Source organism: Trichophyton rubrum (genome assembly GCF_000151425.1).
Source record: "Trichophyton rubrum CBS 118892 genomic scaffold supercont2.2, whole genome shotgun sequence".
In the NCBI taxonomy this organism is placed as follows: Eukaryota; Fungi; Ascomycota; class Eurotiomycetes; order Onygenales; family Arthrodermataceae; genus Trichophyton; species Trichophyton rubrum.
The window spans coordinates 1380671-1408204 of record NW_003456427.1 but is presented as its reverse complement, the minus strand read 5'-3'; the positions used below and the strand labels follow the sequence as shown (position 1 = coordinate 1408204).

At 49.6% G+C, this 27534-nt stretch overlaps 14 protein-coding genes across 15 annotated transcripts; 5 read left to right on the top strand and 9 right to left on the bottom strand.

Annotated features, from left to right (window-relative positions):
* Window positions 1–376: 376 nt before the first annotated feature.
* Window positions 377–1344, bottom strand: TERG_02092 (uncharacterized protein). Its single transcript, XM_047747860.1, has 2 exons — window positions 829–1344; window positions 377–767 (listed from the first exon to the last, which is right to left on the bottom strand). The coding sequence occupies exons 1-2, from the start codon at window positions 1036–1038 to the stop codon at window positions 615–617; spliced, it is 363 nt and encodes a 120-aa protein (XP_047603826.1). The 5' UTR covers window positions 1039–1344; the 3' UTR covers window positions 377–614.
* Window positions 1345–5106: 3762 nt separating this feature from the next.
* TERG_11801 (uncharacterized protein) lies at window positions 5107–5406 on the bottom strand (the record flags this gene model as incomplete). Its single annotated transcript, XM_047750859.1, has 1 exon — window positions 5107–5406. One exon carries the CDS (start codon window positions 5404–5406, stop codon window positions 5107–5109), a length of 300 nt encoding a protein of 99 aa, XP_047605582.1.
* Window positions 5407–5543: 137 nt separating this feature from the next.
* On the bottom strand, window positions 5544–6032 carry TERG_11800 (uncharacterized protein; the record flags this gene model as incomplete). Its single annotated transcript, XM_047750858.1, has 1 exon — window positions 5544–6032. The coding sequence occupies one exon, from the start codon at window positions 6030–6032 to the stop codon at window positions 5544–5546; it is 489 nt and encodes a 162-aa protein (XP_047605581.1).
* A 786-nt stretch (window positions 6033–6818) lies between these two features.
* Window positions 6819–7483, bottom strand: TERG_02090 (uncharacterized protein; the record flags this gene model as incomplete). Its single annotated transcript, XM_003237321.1, has 3 exons — window positions 6819–7136; window positions 7197–7262; window positions 7319–7483. The coding sequence occupies 3 exons, from the start codon at window positions 7481–7483 to the stop codon at window positions 6819–6821; spliced, it is 549 nt and encodes a 182-aa protein (XP_003237369.1).
* A 2008-nt stretch (window positions 7484–9491) lies between these two features.
* On the bottom strand, window positions 9492–9932 carry TERG_11799 (uncharacterized protein; the record flags this gene model as incomplete). The annotated part of the gene is made up of 1 exon (XM_047750857.1): window positions 9492–9932. One exon carries the CDS (start codon window positions 9930–9932, stop codon window positions 9492–9494), a length of 441 nt encoding a protein of 146 aa, XP_047605580.1.
* Window positions 9933–10408: 476 nt separating this feature from the next.
* On the top strand, window positions 10409–11302 carry TERG_02089 (transcription elongation factor S-II; the record flags this gene model as incomplete). Its single annotated transcript, XM_003237320.1, has 1 exon — window positions 10409–11302. The coding sequence occupies one exon, from the start codon at window positions 10409–10411 to the stop codon at window positions 11300–11302; it is 894 nt and encodes a 297-aa protein (XP_003237368.1).
* Window positions 11303–12248: 946 nt separating this feature from the next.
* Window positions 12249–13171, top strand: TERG_02088 (uncharacterized protein; the record flags this gene model as incomplete). Its single annotated transcript, XM_003237319.1, has 2 exons — window positions 12249–12373; window positions 12466–13171. 2 exons carry the CDS (start codon window positions 12249–12251, stop codon window positions 13169–13171), a joined length of 831 nt encoding a protein of 276 aa, XP_003237367.1.
* A 225-nt stretch (window positions 13172–13396) lies between these two features.
* TERG_02087 (ditrans,polycis-polyprenyl diphosphate synthase) lies at window positions 13397–14892 on the bottom strand. Its single transcript, XM_003237318.2, has 2 exons — window positions 14116–14892; window positions 13397–14060 (listed from the first exon to the last, which is right to left on the bottom strand). The coding sequence occupies exons 1-2, from the start codon at window positions 14582–14584 to the stop codon at window positions 13456–13458; spliced, it is 1074 nt and encodes a 357-aa protein (XP_003237366.1). The 5' UTR covers window positions 14585–14892; the 3' UTR covers window positions 13397–13455.
* A 196-nt stretch (window positions 14893–15088) lies between these two features.
* Window positions 15089–17800, top strand: TERG_02086 (uncharacterized protein; the record flags this gene model as incomplete). Its single annotated transcript, XM_003237317.1, has 2 exons — window positions 15089–17245; window positions 17300–17800. The coding sequence occupies 2 exons, from the start codon at window positions 15089–15091 to the stop codon at window positions 17798–17800; spliced, it is 2658 nt and encodes an 885-aa protein (XP_003237365.1).
* A 213-nt stretch (window positions 17801–18013) lies between these two features.
* Window positions 18014–19060, bottom strand: TERG_02085 (uncharacterized protein; the record flags this gene model as incomplete). The annotated part of the gene is made up of 1 exon (XM_047747859.1): window positions 18014–19060. The coding sequence occupies one exon, from the start codon at window positions 19058–19060 to the stop codon at window positions 18014–18016; it is 1047 nt and encodes a 348-aa protein (XP_047603825.1).
* Window positions 19061–20322: 1262 nt separating this feature from the next.
* Window positions 20323–21900, bottom strand: TERG_02084 (uncharacterized protein). Its single transcript, XM_003237315.2, has one exon. The coding sequence runs from the start codon at window positions 21652–21654 to the stop codon at window positions 20374–20376; it is 1281 nt and encodes a 426-aa protein (XP_003237363.1). The 5' UTR covers window positions 21655–21900; the 3' UTR covers window positions 20323–20373.
* A 63-nt stretch (window positions 21901–21963) lies between these two features.
* On the top strand, window positions 21964–22541 carry TERG_02083 (uncharacterized protein; the record flags this gene model as incomplete). Of its 2 annotated transcripts, XM_003237314.2 has the most annotated exons (3): window positions 21964–22201; window positions 22256–22320; window positions 22398–22541. In XM_003237314.2, the coding sequence occupies 3 exons, from the start codon at window positions 21964–21966 to the stop codon at window positions 22539–22541; spliced, it is 447 nt and encodes a 148-aa protein (XP_003237362.2). The 2 variants fall into 2 exon arrangements, with proteins under 2 accessions (XP_003237362.2, XP_047603824.1); XM_047747858.1 differs by having other exon boundaries at window positions 21964–22320.
* A 717-nt stretch (window positions 22542–23258) lies between these two features.
* Window positions 23259–24659, bottom strand: TERG_02082 (uncharacterized protein; the record flags this gene model as incomplete). The annotated part of the gene is made up of 1 exon (XM_003237313.2): window positions 23259–24659. One exon carries the CDS (start codon window positions 24657–24659, stop codon window positions 23259–23261), a length of 1401 nt encoding a protein of 466 aa, XP_003237361.2.
* Window positions 24660–26148: 1489 nt separating this feature from the next.
* On the top strand, window positions 26149–27525 carry TERG_02081 (RNA binding protein; the record flags this gene model as incomplete). Its single annotated transcript, XM_003237312.2, has 3 exons — window positions 26149–26691; window positions 26748–27040; window positions 27096–27525. Coding segments are annotated over 3 exons (1266 nt in total), but the record flags the coding sequence as incomplete, so codon positions are not given.
* Between the last annotated feature and the right edge of the window lie 9 nt (window positions 27526–27534).

Sequence of the window (27534 nt, the reverse complement as noted above, 5' to 3'; positions counted from 1 at the left end):
GAGACCAAGCAGAGAGAAAGAGAGACGAGCAAGAGAGAGACGAGCGAGAGCAGGACAGTTATATATAAAAGGAGCATCCACAGCTCCAGGCAGGCCCAAAGTCAAGGTCAGGCCAGGTCAAGGTCAGGCCGCATCAGCCATGCGCCTATCTATAGCGGACTGGTTCAACTAGCTAGCGAGCGTACCTTGATGCTAAATTTATGTCTTTCTTTCTTTCTTTCTTTTTTTTTTTTTTCATTTTTCCCTTTTGTTGATATCCATTATTTATTCTATCAAGTCTACTCCATCTCTTGCTTAGCTTGCGTTCCTGGATCCTGCAGTGGAGTCTGCTGGTCCTCTTCTTCTCTTTTCGCCGTCTCGTTGCTTCTTCGGCCTTTTTCTTTTGCCAGTAGGGATACTCCGAGTTGACTGACTAGTATCGACTCTGCTCATCGTCAGTCGGGCGTCTTCTTCTGATGCTTCTTTTCTCCGCGTGGGTGAGCTGGGCCTCCATTGCAGCCCCTGACCCTGCCAAGTTGCAGCCGTAGTCATGGGCATATACTTACAGCCGTTGATTGCTTTTTCATCATGCATACTCAGATACAGCCTGTACATACGGAGTACTAAGTGAGCATTTAGGTGTCTCTCGCTAAGGATTTGGGCTCTTTGCTTTTTCGCCTCCTGCTCGTCCCTGAAGCGTAAAGGGCCTGCCCAAGCGCCGGGCTCGAGCAGTTACCCTGGAGAGCTAGAGGGTTCTTATTGAAGTTATGGATAGAGGTAGAGTCAGTCTGAGAAAGTCAGAGAGTCAGAGAGAGTCAAGAGACTTATTAGAGATACTTCAGAAAGTACTTGGATATGGTTGGCAATGACTGGTTCGGACGAGCCGTGGAGGATGGACGCCGTCGATGCTTGCTTTTTCTTCTTCTTCTTCTTCTTCTTCTCTTCTGCTTCTTCTGCTTCTTCTGCTTCTTCGTTCTCCTCGAGTTCGTCTCGATGGAGACCCATTTTTGGTCTCTGCTTACTGACCATGCATGGCATATACCTCCTACTCCTGACCATGTCTACCTTTGATGGATCTCAAGATGAGATATATAGAATCACTTGTTAAGGACAGGGACAGGGACAGGGCACCAGATACGAGCCCCAGGCGGTTCCGAGCGTGGGGTTTCCAGCCCCAGTCCTCAACGGTTCTCGCGATATCCCTCTGTTCTCTCTCATTATCAGTACTCTGCCTATATCAATCTCAATAAGAAGAGCTCTGTTTCATCTCCAGACACGCAGCATATCCATTGACGGTCCTGCCTCTAGCCCGGAATGCCCCTTGCATCCCCCCTCTCCCTCTTGGGCTGCTTCATGTCGAGGCGGTTGTGCTCTGTAGATATCTACGCCTGTGCGACTCCCACATAGCACACCCTGCCTGAACACCCCCTGAAAAAAAAACGTTAACTTATTTATTCCCAGCGCCAGACAAAAAAGCAATACCCAAGGCAAGGAAAAAGGAACCATGAACTCGTCATGCCGCTCCTCGTTGGCTCGTTACTCTCCCCATGTACTTGCTCTACGCGCCGTGCTGGATGTGCTGGCTGCCTGTACGCTGCCTAGGGGGCTGCTGGCTGCAGTGACTAACCGGCCAGCGACAGCTGTAACGAGCCTAGACATCTGGCCCCATCGATGAATAAGTCTACTCTGAATAAGTCTACTCTGGACATGAGGTACAGATGTCTAGAGTAATTACTTTTACCTTGATGATAGTCTCGACCGGTGGGGGATCTCCGCATGGGTGTGATCGCTAGTTCATCGGGATAAAACCACCAGGGCCAAAGAAGAAGAAAAGCAAGCAACCCAGATGGAAGAAGTAAATGTAAATGACTTTCTCTGCCTATCGATCAGTCAGGCCGGTGGGTTTCTCGGTCCAGCCGACGCAGCGTCATTGGCTGTCGTGGCGGGCGGGTTGGGACTGGCTCTGGCTCGCTGGATGTATCATATCAGTTTCTCACATTATTCGCTTCAAGGGGGGGGAGGAGATGGAGGGACGGCGGGATGATCGCATCTACATCTGCATCTCATCGCAATCGCAATCTCATCGCATCTCATCTCACTTGCATGGAACAAGAACAAGCTTGATCATATCATATATGATCCTGCCATCCCGGATAGTAAAAAAAGTCTCCAAGGTAACATCTCCCCCCTATCTACATCGACATACATACTTCTATCGTTACGCTGTACCTGCTTCGTCCTACCAGCAAGGTTTCAGACGGTCATGGTTACAGTTACAGTTGCGCTTGAAGCAATGTCTTCTTTCGTCAGTCGATTCCATGGTTCCAGTTGAGAAATGGCCAGTTCTTGACCTAGGCAGACCGTCAACCATGGACCAGAATGTCAACCATAGACCAGGCCGTTGGCTGAAGACATCTCGCCTCCCCCCCCTGTATATTAATAGCATCTCATAGCTATGGCCCCAAACTGGCTTGAGAGTCTCCAGTCCTCTTGACTTTCTGGGGGAGGCAAAACCATCCCGTTCCCTCTCCATGGGCTCTGATCATTTACCTGAACCTAGACACTGCTGCCGCCAGCCAGGCAGGTGGCTAGAGCGAGGGCCAAACTCCATATCTCCATACTTCTATAACTCCATGGCTGGAAAGCCTAAAATGGTCCGCCATGGCGTCCGCCGTCTAACTCCTCCGTTTCGGACGCGCTGATGGGCGGACGATCTTCTTCCTCTTTGATCCTCCAAGAAGCCTTCGAGGGCCAACAACCAGACCAGCGCCGAGGTCAAGGTTCACCACGCCTGAGCGTTCGTTCAATCCAGCAGACCCAGACCAGCCCCATCTTTCTCCTGTCGTTCGTTTGGTTTGCTGAACGGTGAGCCCGCAGCCACGAGTCGGGATCATCTCACACGTATGGCGTATCGAAGTAGACCGCAACTTGTGGCGGCGCAGACAGACGTAGACGCAGTAGACACTCCCCCCTGTGCGACGCTCTCTTGTTTGAACTCGCCTTGTCCAGTTTCATCTTCCTCTTTCTCGTCGTTGTCTTTTGGACAGGCCTGGCTCGACCTGCACTGCACCCCAGAGACGCTCCCCCCCCCTCAGCCGCAAGCCATCACCGCATCTTCCTTCGCCCGTTGAGTCGGGATTAGAATTTGACCGCCGTAGTTAAAAACACGACTAACTCCATCGCTTCCACTGGCTCGCATTGGCTGGCTCTAGCTCGGGCTTTGACTCTTGACTCTGCGCCGGGTATCCTCTCTACCTAGCGGTCCTCGTTGGCCTTGATGTGCAAAGGATGCGAATCTCGGACCTCTTCTGGTCAGTCCCACTAGCAAGGCGAGCGATTGGATACACTCCTCGTTTGCTCAGCCTGTCAGAGAGCAGATACATGGTACCTTTTTCCTGCGAGAATCCGGCTTGCAGGTTTTGACATCCAACATGTCAGAACCACATGTCTGCCACCCCGATCTTACTTTCAAAGAAAATCATGCTATGCAACATGCAGGTTCCCATCCGTTTGGCTGGCACTTGCTTTCGCCTTCGCATGGCATCATCTCGATGAAAAATAAATTCTGATCTCGAGGTGTAAAAAAAGGGGTGGGATCAAAGCACAAAGAAGAACCAACATGTATAGGGCTGGACGACCGCCGCATCCGGGCTGGAGAGCGAGCGAGCGAGCGATGATTCGCCATGGGATGGATCTGCTTTGCTCGTCCTGCCTGTCGGTAAAAATGCCAATAGTCCAGCTCCTGTCGTGTTGGTTCCACGATGTCACTGCACAGCTCACATATTGGAATCACCAGGCAATATTTCAGCCGTGGGAGTTTTATTGATTTGATATCGAGCTAGTCGCCTAATCCCTGTCTGCAGGCAGCCGGGGCAACTTGCTTACTGGCCTTTGACAGGCACAGAGACATCAGCCAACATCGATCATCAATATCAGACAGAGGCCACGGCTATACGAAGAGGCCATCAGTCGGTCGAAGTTGGCGGTGCCGTGTCATCTGTCATCCATCATCCGTCATTATCATCTGCATTCGCTGGCCCAGCAACCGGCGAAACCCATCACATCAGTCACGTCATGAGCCCCCCCCCCCCCCCCCCTTATCTGCACAGTATTCTTCTAGAAAGAAAGAGAAAAAAAAAGCGGATATCTTTTCTATCCTATTTCCCTCATCAGTGGCCCTGCAGCTGCGGAAACGCCGGCGCGGACGCTGCGTGGGTGCCTCTTCTCGCCTCCGGTTCTATAGCCATGGATTTTGATAGCTATAGCTAGGGATTGCGATTTGCTCATTTCCCCTTTCCTGTCCCCGTAGTTGGGGCCTGCATAGCCGCCTGGTCATACTTACATATACCCTGCTTTGCAGCGCGCCCCAGATGTGTTTCAGAATAGGAGCTGCTTTTTACCTACTTTACTTTCCTCTCGCTATACCCTATGGATGCAAATCTCCACATGCAGCCCTACGGCTATCTCCCTTCGACCGGATTGGATCGGTGACCACACTGCTGGTGCCAGGCGTTAGGCTGATAGCTAGGGCAGTGCTGAGCTGAGCTTGTCAGCTGGTTTAGCTACCTAAGCTACGGTGATCAACGGATACCTCTGCATGGATGGGTTCGCCGGTTTAGGTAAACGGACCAGCCATGCGCGACTGTTAGTCAGGGGGGGGCGGCAACCCGGCTACTGAAGAGGGAAACAAAGGGAACCTGCAGATGCAGATGCAGATGCAGATGCAGCATTTGCTCATCGGCCGATACTTGTATGCAGCGGCCTGAGTAAGAGTGGTGGCTTTGGGGCAAGACGACGGTTGATCGCCAAGTTATGCATGATGCTTTCTTAAGGTACAGAACCGGGGTATAGCGCATGCAGTTATGAAGCCAGAGCATATACATACGCTTTTCATTGCATGCAGACCAGCCCCGACTGGGCAAATGGGGGACCCATGTGTTTCATCTTTCTTCAACCTGCTGCCACTTCCACTTCCACTTCCACTTCCACTAGCTTGCAGCTTGTCCGGATGGTGGCGTACGTCACTCTCTGTCTACGGGGCTCTCCGCTATAGGAGCACTCAGGCTATGATAGAGGGAATGGAATAACTCCTCAATTGAGCTCTTCACTTCACAGCCATACAACTAACTAGCTATACCCCTTTACGGCCTCCTGCGCCGCCCTCTCCCACCGCGTGACATACCCACCAGCGCCTTCGACATGCTTTCTCTTGCGTCGAAGGCTCATGCAGACCCTGTACTCATCCTCAGGAACCTCTATCATCTCCAGCTTGCCATACTCAGGCCAAGAAACAGGTTCGCTCGCCTCAGAGAAATGTCTGATTGCCTTTGTCGAGCGGCGTTCACTTGCCCACCTGACAAGAAATTCTCGGTAGTCAGCGATATCCACCCCGTCTTCCAATGGCAGCTTCAATTCCCACTTCTTCATGTTTTCAACCTGGCCTACATCTTGTTCCCAGGGCAGTCCCCCTCGGAAGCTCTCGTCTAACGTCAGAGTCTCGTAGATAGTAAATACCAATGCATCAACGTCGTTGTACCCCCGTATTGTGTCTTTGCCTTCCCCTCCTATCCGTGCTGATCTGTCGAAATCAAATCAAGCAGCTCTTGACTGGCCGGGTCTATCAGGATATTCCTGGGCGCCAGGTCCTGGTGCATCAGTCCATAGCGAAAATTCAGCTCATCCACGGCGTCTGTAAGCTGTTTGAGCCACCGGAAGTAGAATGTGCCGCGATAGTGCTCGAGAGTGCCGCCGGCTATGTACCCCGTGGTAAGTCCCAGGATGTTATGCGTTACTTCGTCCAACACTATCCGATCAAACGGCACATATCGCTTATTCCCCCGTAGAGCCTTGAGGATATGCAGTTCTCTCCAGACGTTCTCGACCCGGGTCTGGATAAGGGTATATTTGAACACTGCCTGTTTAATCGTGTTTCCCCGAGAGTACTCGACCAGATCTGTGGCGATATCCAGCCTGTCGACTTCTTTCAGGTCTGATCGGAAAATAACAGTCTCCTTTCTGTTGGGCCCGAGTAAGCCGGATTCCTGATCTCCCATCTTGGATCGTCCGAGGAAACGCCGACTAGCTCGCGGTGCTCGTTAGATGTCAGCGTCTGTTCATCCTCGCCTACTAAGTCGGCGTATCGGGCTGCAAAGTCCTCAATGTATTCGTCCTCGGGAAATGCGTTTTTTGGTCCGTGGATCCGCAGCTACCGTCGCCTGTCCAAGTCGATCACTTCCCATGTGCAAGGTCCTGTTGGGACAGGAGAACACATTCCTTCATTGACAAAGAACCGGTGCTGTGGAGGCATCATGGTTGGTTATACGAGGTGGTTAAATCCATACACTTTAGGTGTTGGTTTGTTACTTGATGCTGGAGTGAGGCTGTGATGAGAATCATGGTAACTGGCTAGTGGTTGGTTGTAGCAGGGATTGTCTACAGCCATAATCCCTGGTCGAGAAAACGCCCCTTATCCAGCTCTTTATTCTAGTCAACGAGCTACGGGTACAGAAATGGGTGAAAGAAACTGATCCCCATGGAGTAGCAGTAGCCTGGTCCCACCCGGTCTTCTTCTTGTCTTCTGGAATACCCCAGCTAGTCATTCTTTTATTCCGTCCCATCCGAATGGCGGAGACGTAGCCAGCTCACTCCTATTCCCCCTTTTCTCTCGGCAGCATTCAGTGACTAGATCTCACTAAGATTTTCGGATTTCAAGCGTCATTCGCGTGGTCTCCGGCACTAGCACATAATCATTATCCCCTTCCGTCATGGTAAAGTTAACAACACCCGGTACTAGCGTAGCGTTCAACCTCCACGTCCATCGAGGTAATGTCTTGAGCCCTTCAGGTGCCTAAGTTTTCATCTATGTGTTTTGTCACAGCGGCAGCGCTGGTTGATACTCTAGCCAAGGCATGCAGCAAGCGAGAGTAGGTGAGTTCCTCATGAGGCTCCTCCGTCACAAGGTGAAGTAGACCGGACAGATGGTCTATGCCCTTTCGAACATCCGCTATCATGTCGTTGACAGTGGGATGTTGTGGTGTCTCGCCGGCTCTAGACGAGAGCTCTTCCTCGCCCAGTTCGAAGTGCATTGCTTCTGCTTCGCGCCATGGGATGTCTAGCGATTCTCCGATCTTTGTCCAGAATTCCTTCTTGTGCCTGTACTGATTAGATGGTGACGCTGGTCATTATAGGTTATATAATTCTCGCCTTCTGTATTGCACTGCCAACGCGTTTTTTGCGTCTTCGCTCCATCCGTCGACTTCTACAGATTCGTTTTCTCCGTCATCCTAAGTTGCATTAGGCTGTTGCAATACAGGGATATAGGCTCGAGAAGAATGCGTACTTCTATGGCAGACCTGCCTATCGTGTCCGATTCACTTTCTTCCATTATGCTGTCTCCTTCTTCAATGACTTCGCTGCCTCGACCACTTGCAGAGTATTCTGGACCATCAGGTGGATCCAGGGTCATGCTGCCATACTGATCAGGCTCCTCACGGCTCTCTGCCATTCCTGGGATAATATTTCTAAGTAGTCGGTAAAGGGTGTAACGCATTTGTGATCAGAGAAAAATTGGCTGATAGTCCTGCCAAATAGGTATATGGGCCTCTTCAAGTAGTTGATCCTTATATACACCGCAAATAGGATAGGACAAACCATAAAGTCCCTAATATAGACCCCTTTAGTTAGCAAGAGACCCCTCTAGAATGCAACAAAGAGTAGTAGACATCATCCAACTAAGCTCACAAAGGTAACAAAGGTGGTATTGAGCAATATCAACATAGATATGATGATTAAACAGTGTATTTGGACGTTGATAGAACCGTAAGGAATCAAATATTTCATCATCAGGTAATATAAAGCAATATAATTTTGTTTTTGCAACCATAAACAGCTATAGATGGAACAGAAAAAAGATAATACCCCCTTTAAAGTAGAATATAAGTTGGATAGACATGTCTCCAAAGGATTATGAAACTGTTTGCTGTGTCTTAGAAAAAAGTGCTGCTATGTTGTGTGCAGCCGCAGCAAAGAGCTGCCTGCCTGCCTTGAGGGGGCCCCTTTTGACCATGTTCCGTGCAGTCTACTCTCGAGGAAGGCCATTTGGTGCAGTCAGGACACTCCGGGCCGGCCGGATAGCGCTCACCACACCTTCCTCACCCATTTTTTTTTTTTTTTTTTCGAGGCTGCAGGTTCGAATCTGGCTCGGAACTCCCTTTTTTTGGCCGTTTAGTCAGCCTTAGGGGGGATATAAGGTAAGTTATGGCCGATATTTCTTCAAGAGGGGCAGGATGGCGTAGTCAGGTCACTCCAGCCTTGAGCTGGATAGCGCTCGTCACCTAGCCCCTCACTTTTTTTTGCCCTTGGTTCGAATACCAGCCAGGGCTTCTTTTTTTCTCCCTCCTTCTACTTTTCCAACGCAGTACATACCACAGTCCACATTCCACTTGTTTTTCCTTGTTGACTGTCTGGTATAAGCAGCGGTGGCCATCTTCTTTGAGTTTCTTGGATGTAGCTGGGTATCTTCTGCTTTTTCTTGAGCCATGTTTTTTCCTTTCCATCTTGCATGTTGTCTTGCATGCCTTTTTCTTTTCTTTTCTCTTCTTTTTAGCGTTTACTTTCTGCAGTTATCGCCACACAGGACACTCATAGTCAGGACCGGCATCCGCCCTCTATATAACTACAGGTTTGGGTATCTGCGAGTAAGGGTATACGGATATCAGTTATATGTCCACTCTATTCAAGGTATCTGGCCATTATACATAGACTGTATATCGATAGCTGCATTTACTCTCAACAATATCTACACTTGGATGCTACCCTGGTGTTGGTATACTGATATCGTCGAGAGGTCATACTCGTACTCAAGAGCGGTAAGTTATTATGATCGTCAGGTATAGGGAGCCGTGATAGAGCGCTCTGAGCCTCGACGCGCTTCTAGAGGGTACGTATGATGCGATGGATGATGGTATTGGCCAGGTGGCGCGCATCGCATCGCTTCTGGTTAGGTATCCATGGTAACCGACTGACGAGGCCTACTGGTCGGGAAAGCGCGTCCTACGGCTGGCAACAACTGTAATTAACAACAAAAGAGCGATTCACATAGTTAAGAAGCAATCTCCGAACCATCCAGCATCAAAACCTCATAGCAGGTATCGCGGGTATTCGTTTGATCTGTTTTTGATGTTGAATCAGACTTTGTTGACGTTTTATTAGGGTTGCCAAGACATGGTCCGTCCCCAGTGCCAAGCCATGACCGCATATTAATTATAGCACGTTTGAGGATTTTACTACGTGAAGATCCCCCAGTCCTCTTGTGTTTCAAGGGATTTCTTGTAAGGGATAGGCTCATCTTGCCGGGGGGTCGCTTTATTGTTGGTTTAGTCCATGCAGTAATATTTCTCTCTGCGGTGTCGAGTGTACCTGGCTGGAGGCGCAACTCCACACCTCTACAGACAAACAATGGAGAAAACCTATGATCTTAACAGCATCTATTTCACGGGCTAAATAGAAAGTGTTCACCTGTAAAAAGGTTGGCAAAATGGCTGAAAGCTGGATAGCATTGTGCTATCAGCCTGCTTCTGGGGAGATTGTCTCTTTTTATTGATATTGGTCACCGCCCTGGTTACACAGTAGGATATATTCAACAGTCCAGATGTAAACTCGCAGAAAAGAAATATATCCCTATCGCATCGCTGCGGCTCGCAGATATCCAGTCGATCAGATATCCAGTCGATGCATGGAAGTCCGCAAATCTGCCGCTTAGGGTTTGAGGTCACACGAGCAGCCCAGCCTAGGTCTCGCTTACATAATCTGGCCATCCTTAACGGCGTTTTCTGGAAACTTGACCAGAACTGTTCGCATCTTTGGGACATCAACAGCCGTTTCGCAGCCGCTCTCGATTCGCAAGTCGCATACCTCGACGCCGGTAGTCTCCAGAAGTCAGTGTTTGGACCCATAGTACGGACGTCTGCTATTAGTGGTGAGTTTGCTGCGAGGAGCTGGGCTCCGTGGATGTGAGAAGCCTGCCTGTCGCATTCCTCCTGCCCCCCGCTAAAGAGGCCAGTGGTGTAGCCCTCCCTTGCGAGATACGTCTTTGTATCTATTATCAGCTTGTTGCTATGTTTGAGCTAGTTAGTTTTAGCTCACTTTGGCATTGGTGTGCATGTGTATTGGCCTCTACAATTCAGGAGCAATTCCTAGTGCCTATCCCCTAAGGGGTTGCCCATTGACTTGTGCCTCATTTTGGAGCACTTCACTACTAGCTGTCACCTTTCTCTCCACGTCCTTTATTCTTATTAGAATGCTCAAACTGACATATTTCAAAGCTATATAGGTCACGTCGTTTCTGCCTCTGCCCTACCCTATTCCTGTACCTTTTGCGCGTTGCCAACATTGAATACAGTCTGAGTGGTAGGCGAATAGGGACGAAAAGATGGATGCGAAGGAGATCGAGCTGAAGTCAAAAGCTTTGACCAAAGCCACTGCTTCTGGAGAGTCGAGTGCCACGATAGTTTCGCTGTTGAAGGAGCTTCAGAAGGGGATCCAGCCTACCGAGGACCTTTTGCGGTCAACGAAAATCGGTATCATCGTCAACAGGCTCAAACAACATAAAGCACCAGATGTTGCCCGACTTTCCAGTGAGATAGTTTCAAAATGGCGTGCAGAGGTCAACAAACAGAAGAAAACTGCGTCTCCTGGCTCAAGCGATTCCCCCAAGCCTACTCCTAACGGGACCGGCACTCCTGCATCGGCGACGAATGATAAGGCGCAAAGTTCAAATGTACCGCCAGACAAGCGCAGCTGGAAAGCTGACCAGGTTAGCACTTCGGTTACTGGCGTCAAGGCACGCGACAGCTGCCTCGGTTTGATGTACGATGGCCTCTGTCTCGGCTCTACGGAATCCCCTCAGGCTGTCCTGCGGAAGGCAACCGAAGTCGAAGCCGCAGCGTTCAAGGCCTTTGGACCCGAGACCAAAGAAGTATATCGCAGTAAGATGCGGAGTTTATACCAGAACCTGAAGAACAAATCGAACCTCAGCCTCCGGACTCGCGTTCTCACAAACGAAGTCACGCCCGAGCGGTTCGTCAACATGACACATGAAGAGCTCAAATCCGACGAGAGAAGGGAAGAAGACCGCAAGATCCAAAAGGAGAACATGGACAAGGCCATGGTTGGACAGCCCGAACGAAGCATCAGTAAGAGCTTACAGTGCGGCAAATGCGGCCAGAGAAAAGTTACATACACCGAGGCGCAGACACGCAGTGCTGACGAACCGATGACACTCTTCTGCACATGTCTCGCTTGCGGAAAGTCATGGCGTCAATAAACACTGCGGACCCGAATGCTCTCGTTTCCTTCCTAAAAAACTGTCTTAGCACTTGGTTTGTCCTTTTATTCCCCGGAGCTTTTTGGAGGGGGTTGGAAGGCGCCGGCGTTTTACTTCCTCGGGCAAGAATGCTGCTTTTTGTCTCGCTTCTTTCTGTTCTTGTTGAAGTGCGTAGCATCTGCGAGCGCATCTTTTACTTCTTCGCCTTTGACTACAGGCTTCTAGAAGTTCCTCTGGTACTTCTGGTAGGCTGAAACACTGCGTTAGTCTACCAAGAGCTTGCATTTGCTTGGCCAGATGTTCCTCCAGGTTCCTTCTGGTTTCTACCTTTATCCTTACGATCCCAGCTGTATATTGATTATCAAAATGATTCATGTTATTGTTTTCACTATATTTCTTTGCTTCCTCCCTGCAGACTAGCTCACTTCTCCCAGAGTCTATCTATTTATATATATCTAAAGCCACAGATAAATAGCCATACTAACTAGTCAGGTACCAATCGAAACTGCTGTAACATGATAACTACCTTGGTGGAATTGTAGAGCTAAATAGACTGTTGATCATGATAAAGGGCAACATCAGCCTCTTTGGCATATATTCAAGGTGAAAACAGAATGGTTATAGTATTATATGTTGCATTGACCGGATAATAGGGGGTAGACTTTTGTGGTCAAAGCTAATAAATCTCAGGCAGCAAAAGAGAGTTGGAGATCAAGACATATAAATAGCCTGGCTGACTGGACAACAACCGCAGTCATTATCAGACCACAGACAAGGGACAGAACGTCCTGGACATGGCTAATGGCCAGCTAATGGCTTATATATATATGGCTGCTTGCTAGCTGCATCCTTTTATATTCCGCTCCTTTAGTTTTTGCTGCAACTCTCACTTGTTTTCTACTTTTGTTCCTTTTTCCACTGCTTAACCACCAACCTCCTCGCCCCAATGCCAGGAGCAATCAACTGGGAGCCACCAGCTTCACAGGCTAGTTCGAATATCATGGGCATGACGATGCTGAAAAAGCGGAAGAGGGATGCAGATTCCAGACAGGAAAACACCGTGGTGCCTTCGTAAGTCTCTATTCAAGCGGAGTGCAAAAAGGGCTCTTGCAAAACTCTGCTCCTTTGGCAGACCAGATAACTGACTGTTTAAATGGCTTTAGACCTTCGATACAGTTGCCCTCATGTCCTCAGTCAAGGGTAGAACATTCTTCAATCGGCCCTGTTTGCTCCCGAGCGGACCTGATCTCACCATCCAAACCACGCATAAGACCCTTGACGTCACCTTTGAAGAAAAGACGACTAGAACAGAAGACCGTGCAGTCCAAGCCCTCACAGCCTGTTATACTGTACCCTCGAACGGCACAGACAGATGGGAATCCTCAATACGCTCAAATCAATTCCCAGTACTTTCCTACGAATGCTACGTCGGACGATTATATTATGAAGAACGCAGGCGATTCCCCTAGAGATGTTCATGGATATTATATACCCGAAGGTGAACATGATAGATCAATGCCGGAGCTTCGTCAACAGACTGGTTCTACACCGAAAAGAGCAGCTACAGGGGATAAACAGACGCTTGCGCCATGCCACATTTGTCATCGACGCCCTACGACACGGACGGCGCTGGACGCCTACGCGGATTGCGAAATATGCAGCAGGAGAGCATGTTTTGTCTGCTTAAGAGAGTGTGACGATGTTTACTGTCGAGAACGAGAGAATCATACAGACGGTGAAAGTTGCAAGAAGAATATTGAACAGGGGGAATATCCTGGCCGGAGGATATGCTCCTCTTGTGCAGTGGAGGACATCCTTGAGACCGGCGAAGAAGTTGTTCGCTGCCTCATTTGCGTTGAGCATGGATAGATGGTTGATACCATTATAATCCCTTGATATCTGGAGTTATAATCTTTTCACATCTGGGCCATTTTTCTAGCATGTTTTTATTCTGGGTTGGCTGTTTCATAGAAGACGTCAAGTTGACATATATCTATTCGAGGGCAGTACTTTTCTGGCAGATATTCATTGATTAAAAATAGTAAATTTTATGAATAATTTTATAGGCTACAGGTGTATAATATTACGTATAGGTAGCAACATCAACGCCTCTAAGGGGGGAGTCTCATGACGCAGAGAGGGAAAGCGATGCTCTATCGTCCGAACCTCATCTCGGCTCTGGCGTACTTCCACAGCCCCTTTATGAATCTCTGATACTCTACAGCTTCGACCTCACCGGCAATGCCAGTGGTGTGGTCTCCGGTGCAGAATATCTCTGATAATCGGATCTGCCAAGGTGGGTACCCGTCCAGCTTGACATAAGGCCCAAAGATAAGGATGAGATCGGGCTCTGCCTTGATCAATGGGGCTGGCAGGCTTCCAGAAGGGGAATCAGTGCCATTGGTCTCGCTGCCAGGATCCTGTGGTGAGGATGCTGGGATGGTCATCATCTCAGCAAGTTCTGCATCGATCAGCTTAATACCGATATCCTGCGGTGAGACCTTGCCATGCTGTGCCATTTCTGCTAGGGTCTTGGTGAGGTCGACCAGAGTTTCCCGTCCATCTGTGCTCGAAAGAAGAAGGACAGTTATGTTCTCGACGTTTGATTTTGATGCTTGAGGGACGAGTTTCGGAGCGTAGAGTGGATGGTGAGGTGCAAAGACGCCTAGGGAAGGCTGATGGGATGGAGGCCCGTAGTAGGTGTCGAGTTTGCTAGTGATAATCCGGTGTAGAGCTGGAATATGTGATTTCAGGATCCCTATACAACATGTCAGTATATCTAAGCTTCGTCTTTTTGATATGTGGCCTCGAACCTGTCTTCTCGTAGATGCTCAACGCAGGTATCCCGGCACACGAACTCCAGGCCGTCAGCTCAGCAACCTCGTCCATGAGCGTCTCCAGGGCGTCTTCCTCTCGTCTGAGTGTCAGCACCACGCTGAGATGCTCTGGCAGCCGGTCCAATCCCCTGACATCCTTGCGGATCAGCTCGGGCGTCCGATGGTGATAATACAGAATCGCAAGCACCCGGTCCACAACCGCATAGTAGCTCTGGCGTATCCGCGAGTAGATGCTGAAGATGATGTGTATGAGGAAATATAAGAGATAGTAGAGCTTCGAGCGCAGGAACCGCCGGACGGGTTTCGAGCTGGCCTTGCGGCTCCGGACGGAGGACTTGCGGACTCGCGGCGGCATCAGGAACGGCTTCACAGCGGCCTCGCGCTCTGCAGCCGGAAGACTCTCAAGATGTCTTCGCAGTCCCGGGGCATCTTTCACGTACGCCATGGCTGGGTTATCTGAATTATCTGGTTCTTTGGTTCACGGATTGCGCTTGCAGGCGGGAAAGAAGGACGGGCGAGCGAGCGACGCTGGAAGGGAGAATTAAAGCTGTCAATAGAGACGAGACGGCATTCTCTATGGATATACCGTCTGCTGTTGTACCAAACAGATGTCAGACAGCAGCCAAAAAGCAGGGAGTAAATAAACGATATCTGTGTTGATCTTCAATACTCAGCTCTGACGTAGAGGTGCGTGGCTAAGCTGGTGCTAGCCAGGAGGAGGCTTTAAGTGGTGTGGCTAGTAACACTTCGACGCCCAAAGGACGGCCAAACATCTACAACTCCTCAGGGACGCCAGAGACCACCAGCACATTCGATAACGACGGCTCAATCTACGGGAAGACGACAGCGCTGACGCTGATATGTGATATATAAGGGCGCCCGCCGCAGCTTTACGAGTCCTCGCCGTCCGTTCCTCGCCGCTCCTCCATGTCTGGACTCGGTCGCAAACATGCCGGACCAGAACTTCCAGTCTGATATGCGCAGGTCGATATTCAACAAGGGGCCGGACTTCACCTTAGAGACCTTCTCGAGCCGAGACTTCATCGTCAAAGACTTCATCGAGTCCCTGTCCGACGCCGCCATCCAGCGCCGCTCCGGCGGCATCGGCAACCAGCCCTTCGACCCCAAGCCCCTGATCCGCGCCTTCGAGCATGCGCAGCGCCGCCTAACGGAGCTCTCAGGCGACCTTGAGCAGCGTGAGAATGAGCTGTCTGCGGCTGTCCGCAAGGCCGAAGCGCAGCATACACAGAACGCAAGCAACCTGGGCTGGAAGCTGAACCAGGCCATCGAGTCCTTCCAGAAGCTAGATACCTCCCTGAACGGACCCCATCGGCCTTCTACACGAGATGGACCGGGTGGGAATGGCAATGTGGCCGTCGAGACAGGGAAGAAGCTCGAAGAGCTCGACCGGCAGAGGTGCAAGGCTCTCGATGCGCATTTTCTCATTGGATGCTGGGACGAAGTGAGTAACCGCGGGGAGCTCACGATGCTCGAGAACCTGCGACGGTCAGGAAGTGCAGAGGGAAAAGTGCGTTCTGCGCGCATTGCCAGACAACTACTACGAATAAGCCAGAGACTGGACCCGTTGAGCTGGAGTGAGAGTAATGGAGGCACAGATACCATACCACCGAGCCCTGATGACCATGCGGGGACAAACGGGAATACACCCAAGAGGAGGAACACACGGGAGATCATTGAGAAGTTTTCTGAAACCCTGGAGAAAGACTTGCTGAAGCAGTTTGACCACTTTTACCGAAAGGCCAACTTTGAAGGCATGAAGGACTGCGCCAGTGTTCTGCAAGATTTCAACGGAGGAGCCTCTGTCATTGCTCTCTTCGTCAACCAGCACCAATTCTTTATCGACCGCAGTCAACTGATATCGGAAGAAGTAAGCGGAGACTCAGAGGCCTGGGAACAGCTCGCTGACCCTGATGCCCCGTCTCCTGGAGTAGAGCCCAGCCTGCAGTCGCTGGTCGACGAGGTCCAGGTGGTTGTCCAGGAAGAATCGGCTATCATCAAGCGAGCTTTTCCTTACTACGAACAGGTGCTATGCAAGTTTCTGCAGCGAGTATTCCAGCAGTCGATACAGCAACGGCTGGAATTGGTCTTGGATAAGGCCAGTTCGGTTTCCTCTCTGGCGTTTTTGAGGACGCTGCAGTCAGCTCGCAGCTATATTAGTGCTCTAGTCGACGACCTAAAAGCTCACGGATTGACCGAACACCCTGACACAATATCCTCACAAACAGCGATCTTCCTCGACCAGCAGTTGGAAGAACTGTTTATCCCCTATCTCGTGGGCACATCCTACATCGATCGAGAAAAGAACAACCTGGAAGAGCTTTACACATCTCTAATGTTCAAATTCGCCACATTCCACTCTCGACGGAAGAAAACACCAACTACTTTCATGTCCTCTCTTGCAAAATCTGGAAGCGAGCTGCTGGCCTCAGCAAGAGATGCATACATGAACAGCCTCGACTCCTCTGACTTTACTCCCACACAACGCAAGATGCTTCTACGAGTTGCTGGTCTCAAGGAAAATGGCGAAATGCAAAAACAGAACGAGATTGAACTCATGGAAGAAGACGGCCAACTAAGCGTGGCCTTTGCCAAACGTATGCTCCGATGGTTGGCCGAAGGAGTAGGCAGAAGCCTAGAACTCAGCGTGAGCAGCGAGACGCCCAAGGACGTATCTACGCTGCTGAACATGCTTCTATCCAGGATGGGCGAGGGATACATAGAAATGGCCCTCGATGCGTCCCTGGAATCCGCTCATGCACAGGAATCTGGCAAAGCTGAGCCAGATTTCAATTACCTGACTACCCTGAGGACGGCCATTAGTGTAACATACCTAATGATGACGTGTATTAATGCCGTGCTTGTTCCGTTGGCAGCCTCCAATATAACAATAAAACGAGATATGGAGAAGAAGACTAATCTTATAATGCACCGCATTGAGGAGAAAATCAACTCCATTGAGCAGAAGACCGTCGATGTGACTCTTGCATGGGTTGCACGAGTCCTTTCCGGCCAGAAGAAGAACGACTTCCGGCCCAAGGAGGGCGTAGCAGATGAAACTGGATGGCTAGAGATGCTCCAGACACCGGTGAGCCTCTTACTTTGGTACATGTTGCAATAACCCTTCTAACTTTGAATCTAGACATGTGCATCTATCTCTGGTTTCTTGACTCGTCTTCACAACATAACACTTACATCACTACCGTCCAGCGGCTCTAATGTCCGAGTGTTTCTCACTGAGATTGCTCTAGGAACCAGGGCATTACTCCTGGAACATTTTAAGAAGTTTCCTGTCAACGCTCCTGGTGGTCTTATGGTTACCAAAGACATGACTCGATACACTGAGTTGCTCCGATCCTGGAACATAGATGAATCCGTCAAGAGTGTCGGCGGAATACTTGATGTCCTGCTTGAAGTCGGCAGTCTGTTTGTTATTGGTCCACAAGCACTCAAAGAGCGTGTAAGAGCTGGAACGGCTGGGGGAGGCAGTGGTACTTCAACTGGAGGTGGTGGTGGTGGAACAACGAGCGGAAGCCAGAGCAAATCCAATGCCGGCTTGACCGTACAGGAAGTACGAGCTTATGTGCTTCGCCGTGAGGATTCAGGAAGTGCGGCAATGCAGGATGTCTTCAACGCATTTTGAATTAATGGGTTAGGGTAATGGTTATTTTTTTGGCGAGAGGTTCTCTCAAACACGCTTATAGAGTGATGTTTATGTCGACAATGTCTAATTGCACATAGGGATACATAAAAAATTCTACGTTTATACCTCCTATTTCAGTCATGTTTCTCATTTTACCTGCAGGAGTAGAGCTGTGTTTCTAAAAAAGTCTTGTACAAGAACAGGAGGGTTAGTTCAACCTCGTTTAACTCCACCAACATTACAGATACTATCCCACGAGATGTTCTGTAGCCCCTTGGGAAGAGAAAGGCCCTCGACCGTCCAACTGGCAATGACTATCTCGAAAGTCCAGGCCAAAAGTGCTTTCCCCCAATGCGCATTTCTCCCCCATATCGCCGTCTCGATAACGGTCCCAATCCCATTCAACAGGAAGAAAGCAATGATGCGCAATATACCGTCCAAGGGGAGAACAGGAGCAAGGCTGTACGCATGAAACAAACCCATCAACGAAAACGAAGCAATGATTCCAACCCCCTTTGCAAACGATTCAGGAACGCCGTATTTGGCAGGCAGATGTCGTCGTAGGGGGTCGTATGCGAGTGACCGGCAAGGACTAGCAAATGCCGTGTGCCATGTTTCGCTCCAAAAGGAGGCAAGTGATGAAGCAGTGTAGACCGGTCCAAAGAGAGGAGGGCTAGTCTTGTAGCGGAGGAGGAGCTGTAGTGATTCCCAGATGACGTAGATCGCGAGCAGAATCTGAATGGCCTGAACAGTCGGATTGGATAGCGGGAAAAGAAACTGGGTGGCTAGAAAGAAAGCTGCGTGTATGACTAGATCGAATGCCTCTGAGAATCGATGGGGAGCTTTGCGTCCTGGTGTCTGCAGTGAGGCCACTCTCTTGCCGAATGTAGAGAAGACCTGTTTGCCGCCCTTTAGGTCTCGCTTCTGGTAGCAGACGTATTCTGCAGTAGTGTCTGCTTCCAGCTGGGCTGGAGCAGGAGCTGTACGGAGATAGTTTGGTGTAAATGATTCATATCTCAGCTCCGTGAAGAGAAGCAGAGCAATGATGCTGTCTGAAGGCGGATTCGGATCTGTGTATTTAGGAGGTGATTTCCTCCGGGCATAAAAGTCCAATGCCTTCATGGTACCAATTGCAACTGTAACTATCATTAGTATCATGTTGTAGATCACTGGCTGGTAATTGAGCCCAACTATGATGCTTACCGGCGAACAGTTGCAGGCTTCGAGCCACGGAGCACTCCAGCACAACCAGAGTACCATTGGCAGCGAATGCGAAGATGGCCATCCAATCCAGCATCACAAACACGCCCGTCTTCTTCTTCACAAGCGCGTATAGCGCCAGATAGAGCAAAGCAGCTGGTATCATCAACGAAACGAGCCCCGTTTTGATATCAGACCCGGCTTCTGACAGGGCTTTTCGAGCAGCCGGCGAGACCTGCGGCATGGCAACCAAGCACTGGGATATCATCCTGGATTTCCTTCTGGGCTCCTAACAACCCCTTCTCTCCCTCCAACGCGACTCTCCAGCCTTGGTCTTCGTGTCTTTTGCTGTGATCTCGATTGATGACCGTAGTAGATCTAGCAGATCCGTCAACTGCAGCGCTCAACTGATGGCTGCCAACGAGACGAGGCATTCAACCAGGCAGAGGCCGCAGTAGTGTGGGGATAAAATATCTTCAGGTATAGGACAGATGTTGCTTTTTTTTTTATTCCTTTTTTTCTGTGTGATTCTAGTGATATATCGGTGTTTGCATGTGCATGCATGTCCTAAGGGTGGCATCCGGATGCATCTATGCAGCCAGGCGGAGGACGTCCTGCAACTATTTCTCTATAAAACAGGCAGAATCTGCAGACTCATGCATCATAAAGTGTCCTGAGTATATATGTACTGGCAACAATGGCTGAAGTGATGCTTGTTTAGCGGCCAGACAACTGACGTAGTTAATGCTGATCAGCAGTGGCTTCTATAGCAAGGGATCCAGGATGATAGCCATCAGCATGAGAGATACTTTTATATACAGCCACCCTGTCATTTAGGGCTGTCCATTAGGGTCACAGTAAAAGTGGATAAAGAGAACAGGATTTCTTGGTTTATGCCAAACAGCTGTTCTTCACTATTATAAAAGGGTGACCCCTTTACTGGCTGGTCTTAAACAGGGGCTTCAAGCGACTCTCGTACGTCTCCTGCATCCCCTTGCCCGGATAACTCGTTAGATCGGAGTCAAGTCTTCAGCTGCCGGCCTGGCTGTTCCCTGACCCTGTCCGGAGCCTCTCTTCGGCCGTGTCACAAGCAACGGCTCCATTATTCTAGAATGCTGGCACGGTCAATCCTCAGCCTGCAGGATCAGCACTGCATGCATCCATGACGGAAGGCTTACAGTTAGTTATAGTTGCGGGCTCGGGGAAAAGAATCGTCATTATTTTAGTATTTGTATTGCATTTAGTTACACTTCAAGCCAGACGCTGTTAATACTCGAGAAATCACCGACGGTGCCTGAACTAAAAAAAAAAAAAAAAAAAAAAAAAAAAGGAACGCTCTCTCTCTCTATCTTCTGAGAGGCGGTGCTTGCTGGCTATAGTCCCGTAGCAGCGAGTTTGCTGGCCAGTTCATCAACCTTGCTATCCGGCTCTTGGGCAACCTTCTCGTTTTCAGCACGTTCGGCGTCTTTAACGACTCGCTCGGCCTTCTCCTCGACCTCTTCCTGGTCTTCCTCCTCCTCATCTTCGTCCTCTTCCTCCTCCTCGTCTTCGTCTTCGCTCTCCAGCTCATCAAGCTCGTCTAGTCCCCAGGCGGATTCGTCCTCATCCTCCTTGCCCAGCTTCTCCTTGCGATCCTCAAGCAAGTTACGCAGATCCTCGAGATTCGAATCCTCTTCGCTCAGTTTATTTCCATTCAACTCAACTCGCTTCAACACGGGGAGCGAGGTCTTTGCCGCCTCAACGAACTCCTTTAGACCCTCAGCGTTAATGTCGTTGTACGCCAAACGGAGGATCTCAATCTTCTTGTTCTCCCCCTTTGCAAGGCTCTTTGCAACTCGTAGTGCGCCTTTACCCTTGAGGTAACAGTCACTTAAACTAATCTCACGGATATTGGGCCATCCGGTAACGACACGCGCCAGGACCCGAGAACCAGTCATGGTAAAAGTGTTGTCCTGCAAATCCAACACTTCAAGCTCAGGAGCATGCTGCAGGCCTCCATCCAGCAAAAGCACGATTCCGTCCTGTCGAATGCCGTTCTGCGTCATCCGTATGCTGCGAAGCCCCTTTCCATGGTCCTTTACCATCTTCGCCCATGCAGCCATGCTGCCACTCTCCAGTCGGTTGCGACCACATACTATCGTCTCCAGATAAGGCACTGGAACCTTTGGGTTGGCCGCCCGAGCCTCCTCCTTTTTCGTATGCAACTCTCTCAGTGCATCAGCAATAAGATTTCCGGCTTTGGGGCCAAGACCGTTATTATTCAATATTAAATGGCGTAGCGGGGTGTGCGCTTTCAAAAACTCGACAAGTGGCGCTTGAGTATTGAGTCCAAATGCATTATCGCTTAAATCGATAGTCTCAAGCGTTTCGACTTCTCGTAGAGCTTGTAGAAGGAAGGACAGAGCCTGCGGTATCTCGTCGAGCAGCCGAGAGGTAAAGATATCGGCCAGGTTGGCTGTGTGTAGCTTCTTCTGGGTTCGGAGGACGCTGGCTAAGCGCTCGCTTGCGGGGACACCAAATGTATTCCCACCTAGACGGATTTCAGTGATAACATCGTTCGTTTCCACAAGGGGCTTAATGAACGGCTCCAGATCAGCAGCAGAATCAAATCTCTGTCCCTTGCCCTCGATCGAGAAGAGAGTGGCAGAGGCCATGGTGGGGTAGGGTCTCCTTGAATTCTAGATGTGCTCCAAACACAGATGTTTTACCCCTCCAACACAGAAAAAAAAGGGCGTATCCTTGAGAAGATGTGAGATAGTCGATATCCAGTGATAGACGGCACAATAATCGGCGCTGTCAACAAGTCCGCAACTGTTTTGTCTCTACTGGAAAAGGAGAAAAGGAGACAAGGAAGAAAAAAGGAGGCTCCAAAACACTAGAAAAAAAGCCCCCACGAAGCTTTTTGGCGGGAGCGACTGATAGATGACTAAGCCATAATGGATATATAATTATCCGTATTACTAATGCGGACCGACTGCGTGGGTCGCTTCGGACCCGCCGGAGTTAAAGGGGGCGTGCTTACTCAGCAAGAAAAAGGCCGAAGCTCGTCGACGCTCGAGAAAAGCATCAGGAGACAGCTTTCAATTATTGTCGGGCATCAACATCGACCACAGTCGAGCACTTCCCACCTACTCGCTCCTTACGGCCCTGTCACTCGTTCTCGCGCCACAATGTTGGGTTTTATCTCTGGATTCTGGGCCAGTAAGTATATACATCCTGCTCTCGAAAATGCGAGTGCTAACTTAGACCGCAAAGAGCCCGTTGCAGAGGAGAAGCCTGCAGCTAGCGTTGTCGTCCCCAACCAAACGACAAAGCCAAAGGTACGATACTTCGGATATGCAGGATACGCTTTTATTGAAACGAAACCCTTGTGCTGACTGATGCGTGTTGTTACCAGCCATGCTGCGTCTGTAAAGAAGAAAAAGCCACACGAGATGATTGCATGCTCTTTTCCAAGTCCGACGACCCTGCGTCAGGAGAATGCTTGACATATGTACAAAAATATAAGGACTGTATGGCTGGATTCGGATTCAAGGTCTGAGACAATTGAATTGGAAGATGGAAAGGGAATATGAAAAGCCTTCAAGTCTATCTGGGATGTTGGTAGCTCGTGAATAGATTTTGCGAGTTACTAGATTAGCCGTAGCTGCGGTTATCTTTATTATGGCTGGTAATCAAGTCTAGCTGCTGTATTTCACTGCTGTATAATATGGGTTGGGAATAAGAAATGGTTATAGAACGGGGCGCATAATCTGAGGGGCCCTGGGTGTATTGTATAATTATCTCAATTGAACAGAATCTCAATTCAATTCGATTCTATGCTCGTATCGTCAAACAAGACTCGGAGTAAACCGGATAGGGAAACAGGTAGTTTTCGAAGTCTTCCCTTGCCTTATAGTGGCGAAGTGGGGGATAAGTACTGGGAAGGGTTTGACGGACACTTATGACGAACAATTTGTTATTGTTCATGCAATGTAGGATTGATTTCGACATGCCTGCTTGCATTGGAAGTGGCACCTGATTTTATGGTGAAGGTAGATAGCCCACATGAGACTTGCATTAATAGCCGCATGTAATACCTCTAGAGAAGGTAATATAGGGAAGGGATTCAAAGTTAAACTGCCCGAGTAGGGAGGCTGATACATCTTTGATTGACATCAAGCCTGGGGTATCGAGAGGGTAGCTGAGGAGGTTGTCACCAATCTGCGTTCGATAGACTTGGAGCTTTGGTTTGATATATTATTGATGAGAAAGAAGGCTAGCTGTTGGAAGCCCTCTGAGCCTTGGAATTATCGCTGGAGTCTTTTGGGCCTTTAGCACCAATATTTTGGTCTTTAACCTTTTCAAGGGGTACTTTTTCAGGAGCTGTACGTTTGCGCTTCGGGTTCAAGGTTGGCGGCTGCGGTTCAAAGATGACCGCTTGTATGAGTTTCCAGTTGCACCAAAGGTAGATAATTCCAAAGCCCGATGCACCTATTAGTGCGTTCAGGACAACCCATAAATCTGGTTTTGTAGGCGGCGGTGAAACGTTGCTTTCAAGAAGATGCCACCCAAGCATGGCTGCATAGTAAGATATATGGATGAGCTTGGTTTTGGTAAATAGCTCCACGGATTTCTGTGCAGCGCTGCGACTCCTATATAGATCAAGAGACATTGGCGGTAGTCCTAGCAAGTACGCCCATAGGAGCGTAAGGACAGTATAGGGAATGCGTAATTCGTCACGCTTTAGAAGTGGGAACATTGTCCATACGCCGAGCATATTAGCCAAGCCAACCCAAGCACGTATTTCTTTGCTAAGTCCACCGGCGCTTCCCAAGAGCAAAGTCATGGGTAGAAGAGGTAGTAGAACACTTTTCTCATGGACCTGGAAGGAGCAGAGAAAGAAACCCCAGCCAGTGCTTGCTAAGGCATAAGGAAGAAGATGGGTCCGAGGATATCGTCCAATTATCAAACAAGATGGCATTATGGTGATGAGGGTAGCACCCAGGGCTGCGAGCTTGAGTATGCTGGGGTCGAACTTATTGAGCTTGTAGAAAGTGTGGATGGCACACCACACGTTAGCAACCTTGTCCTCGAACAATCCACGTGCAAATGGGAATATACGGTGGATACACTGGGTAAACTGTACAACCACTTGATAAAGCCAGGAGGTTTCGTGTATCTGCATTGGAAGTGATTTCATCAATGGTGGTAGGTTATCAGGCCTTGGGATGTTGCGGTACCAGTCTGCGAGCGAGCCAGCGAAGAGGGGTGCGAACAGTACGGCAAAAGCAACGATGGTAATCAGAGCAATGCCAAGCAGCCTGTTGGGTCGAATCCGAGGAGAGAAGCAAATACCCAGAAGATAAGCAAACACAACCGGAGCAAAGTAGAGTGTCATTTGCTTGAACCCCAGAGCTGCGACAAAGAATATACTTGCCCATAAAGGCCTGCCAGCGTACATGCTTTCAAGCGAAGCAACTATGAAGCCAAGCATCACAGTGTTGTACTGGAAATGCCCATGGTCGATAAGAATTGTAGACGGCTGCATAAGTACCGCACAGAGAGCAATGGAGCCTGGCCATGGTCCAACGCCTTGCTCACGAGCATATCTTCGCAGAAAGATGACGACAGCTGGGATATAAACTAGGTACTCGGAGACAACAACTGTGGCTCTCATATAAACCCTCAAACAGTGGCCCTTCTAGACCACGAGATTCATCCAATGCAAACCATGTTGGATCGACTAGTTGGCCTCTATATTCTGTTAGACTCTGGCTCTACCATGCTGTGATGTAGTAGTGGTGTTTGGAACATACATCTTTCCTAGTAGCCAGCTGTGGTAGGCTGTCAATGGGGGGTAATCCAATCCCCAGTATTGCAGATCATAGAAATACCACCAAGAAGTGGGGAGGTGTATTGTGAGTTCCATCCAGTGCCTCTGGGCTTCAAAGTCGCCATGCATTGGAGGTACACCATACCCTATACCAGATATATCAGTATGGGTGTATGTGTGAACACATAGATACATACAAAACACATACCTGAGTGACCCCACAACGAAGTTCCCCATCGGAAGAGGCCAACAATCATCAAAACGACGGGCAGAATAAGCCATTGAGATACACCGGACCGCGCAGGCCAGAAGAAAGACACCAAGGGGAAAGCCGGCGCATAGGTATCTTGGCCCTTGGACACTACCAGGTCAGTGGTGAGCCCAGATCCCGACAAAGCTCGGCGTTTCTTTCGAGGCCTGCGAGGCGAAAGCGTAAGAGGTGCCATTGTATCAGTAGCAAGGTCCGTCCATCAAGGTAAACAGCACAGCAAACACAGAGAGGACTGGATTGTACAGATCAAATCATCGGCTTGTCAACAGGTCTAGTTATGTTGTTTGATACTTGCGATTCTCCATACAAACAACTTGCAAACGTCGCAAGCTTCCTAATTCGGATTTTTAGGGAGTTACGAGCTGACTAAGCTAACAGACGAGCCCCGAATCTAAGCTAGTCCTTTTTTGGACTAGCGAGCGGAGAGCTAAGTAAAGGCGGTGAGTATGAAATTTCAACCGGCAGAAAAAAGCTCAAGCAGAAAAAAAAAGCTTCATCAATAAATTCAACTTTTTTTGCTTTCAAACTTCACAGAATTTCAACCTCATCCATCAACACTTCATCAATTTTCGTTCTCTTAAAAAGACTCCCAGATTCCGAGTCGCTAGCAAGAGCGCTATACGTTCTGTATAGAACTCTTACTGTAACTCGTTGTATTTCCTGTGGGCTTCTGTGGGCTTGTCGCGTGAGATTTTCTTACTAGAGGGCTTTACTGTTCGCTTGTGGGCTGAGGCATTGAGATCTTGACATCTGTGGGATTTTGATTGCTTATATCTGCATTGACATAGATCGGATCATTCGAAAGAGTGTCCGTCTCGTTGGCTTGTGGGTTATCTGTGAGATCAATATTCTGTGGGCTCTTAGTTTCTGTGGGCTTTTGAGAATCAGTTCCTAGTTGGCTCTGTGGCACTTATTACTCTGTGGTCTCTGTTACATACATACTGAGGGTTACTCTTTACGTGGGATATATCTCGTGTCTTTCTAAAAAACATCAAGTGGTGAGTGTGTCCCTGATTCTGGCTCCCTGTATCTTCTAACGCGCATTACAGGGAATCAATCAAAATGAAGGCTCCAAAGGTTAAATCCGCTGCAAAGGAGGACAAGGTCCTTACCAAGGTCAAGGAGGGTGGTGTGAAGAAGTCTACCATGAAGTCGAAGGTTCCTGCAGAGGTTGTCGCTAAGAAGGTTGAGAAGTTGAAGAAGAAGGCTCCTACTCCGTCTGAGAGCTCTGAGTCTGAGAGCTCCGAGAGCTCCGACAGCTCTGAGGAGAGTGAGGAGGAGGAGGAGAAGGCTGCTCCTGTCAAGAATGGTGCTGCTGCTGCTGACTCTTCGTCTGAATCATCTGACTCCGATGAGTCCGAATCCGAGGACGAGAAGCCAGTCAAGAATGGCGCCAAGGTCGCCAATGACGAGAAGGCCGATAGTGAGAGTGAGAGCGAGAGCGAGAGTGACGAGGAGGACAGCGAGGACTCTGATGACGAGGAAGAGGTAAAGAAGGCCCCTAAGGAGACCAAGGCCGCCGTCAAGAAGGACGAGGTCTCTGAATCTGAGGACTCCGATGACTCCGAGGAGTCTGAGTCTGATGAGCCTGCCAAGGCAAAGAAGGTATGTCTACAATTGCTCTTTGTGCTGTAAAGAGACTTGACTAACAAGATTTCTAGGATGATGACGAAGAGGATGAGGAAGAGGAAGATTCTGACGACTCTGACTCCAGCGAGGAGGAAGAGGAGAAAGAGGCTGAGAAGCCACAGAAGAAGCGCAAGGCCGAGGAAGAAGCCGAGCCTGTTGCTAAGAAGGCCAAGGTTGACGTTCCTGAGGGTGCCTCTGCCAACCTCTTTGTCGGTAACTTGTCGTGGAATGTCGATGAGGAGTGGCTCCGCTCTGAGTTCGAGGAGTTCGGTGAGCTTGCTGGCACTCGCATTGTCACTGACCGCGAATCTGGCCGATCCAGAGGGTGAGCATATCAACTTCGTATTCAACATCAAGCCCTTGCTAACAAAGCGTGTTAGATTCGGATATGTCGAATTTGTCAATGTTGAGGACGCCGTCAAGGCTCATGCAGCTAAGAAGGACGTCGAGCTCGACGGCCGCAAGATGAACCTCGACTACGCCAATGCCCGTGCCAACGGCAACGCAAACCCACGCGAGCGTGCTGACAACCGTGCCAAGTCCTTCGGCGACCAGACCAGCCCCGAGAGTGACACCTTGTTCATCGGCAACATCTCCTTCTCCGCCGATGAGAACATGGTCCAGGAGCTCTTCTCTAAGTATGGAATGATCCAGGGCATCCGTCTGCCCACTGACCCTGAGTCTGGCCGCCCCAAGGGCTTCGGCTACGTCCAGTTCTCCTCCGTCGACGAGGCTCGCGCTGCCTTGAGGCCGAGCAGGGTGCTTACCTTGTGGCGTTCCGTCCGTCTTGATTTCAGCACCCCCAGCAGCTGGTGCAGG

Coding starts and splice junctions, on each gene's coding strand:
- TERG_02092 (XM_047747860.1), bottom strand. CDS start 1,038: ATGGTCAGGAGTAGGAGGTATATGCCATGCATGGTCAGTAAGCAGAGA. Junction 768..828: donor TCATTGCCAACCATATCCAA/GTACTTTCTGAA, acceptor TGACTTTCTCAG/ACTGACTCTACCTCTATCCA.
- TERG_02087 (XM_003237318.2), bottom strand. CDS start 14,584: ATGGCGTACGTGAAAGATGCCCCGGGACTGCGAAGACATCTTGAGAGT. Junction 14,061..14,115: donor GAGCATCTACGAGAAGACAG/GTTCGAGGCCAC, acceptor CATGTTGTATAG/GGATCCTGAAATCACATATT.
- TERG_02084 (XM_003237315.2), bottom strand. CDS start 21,654: ATGGCCTCTGCCACTCTCTTCTCGATCGAGGGCAAGGGACAGAGATTT.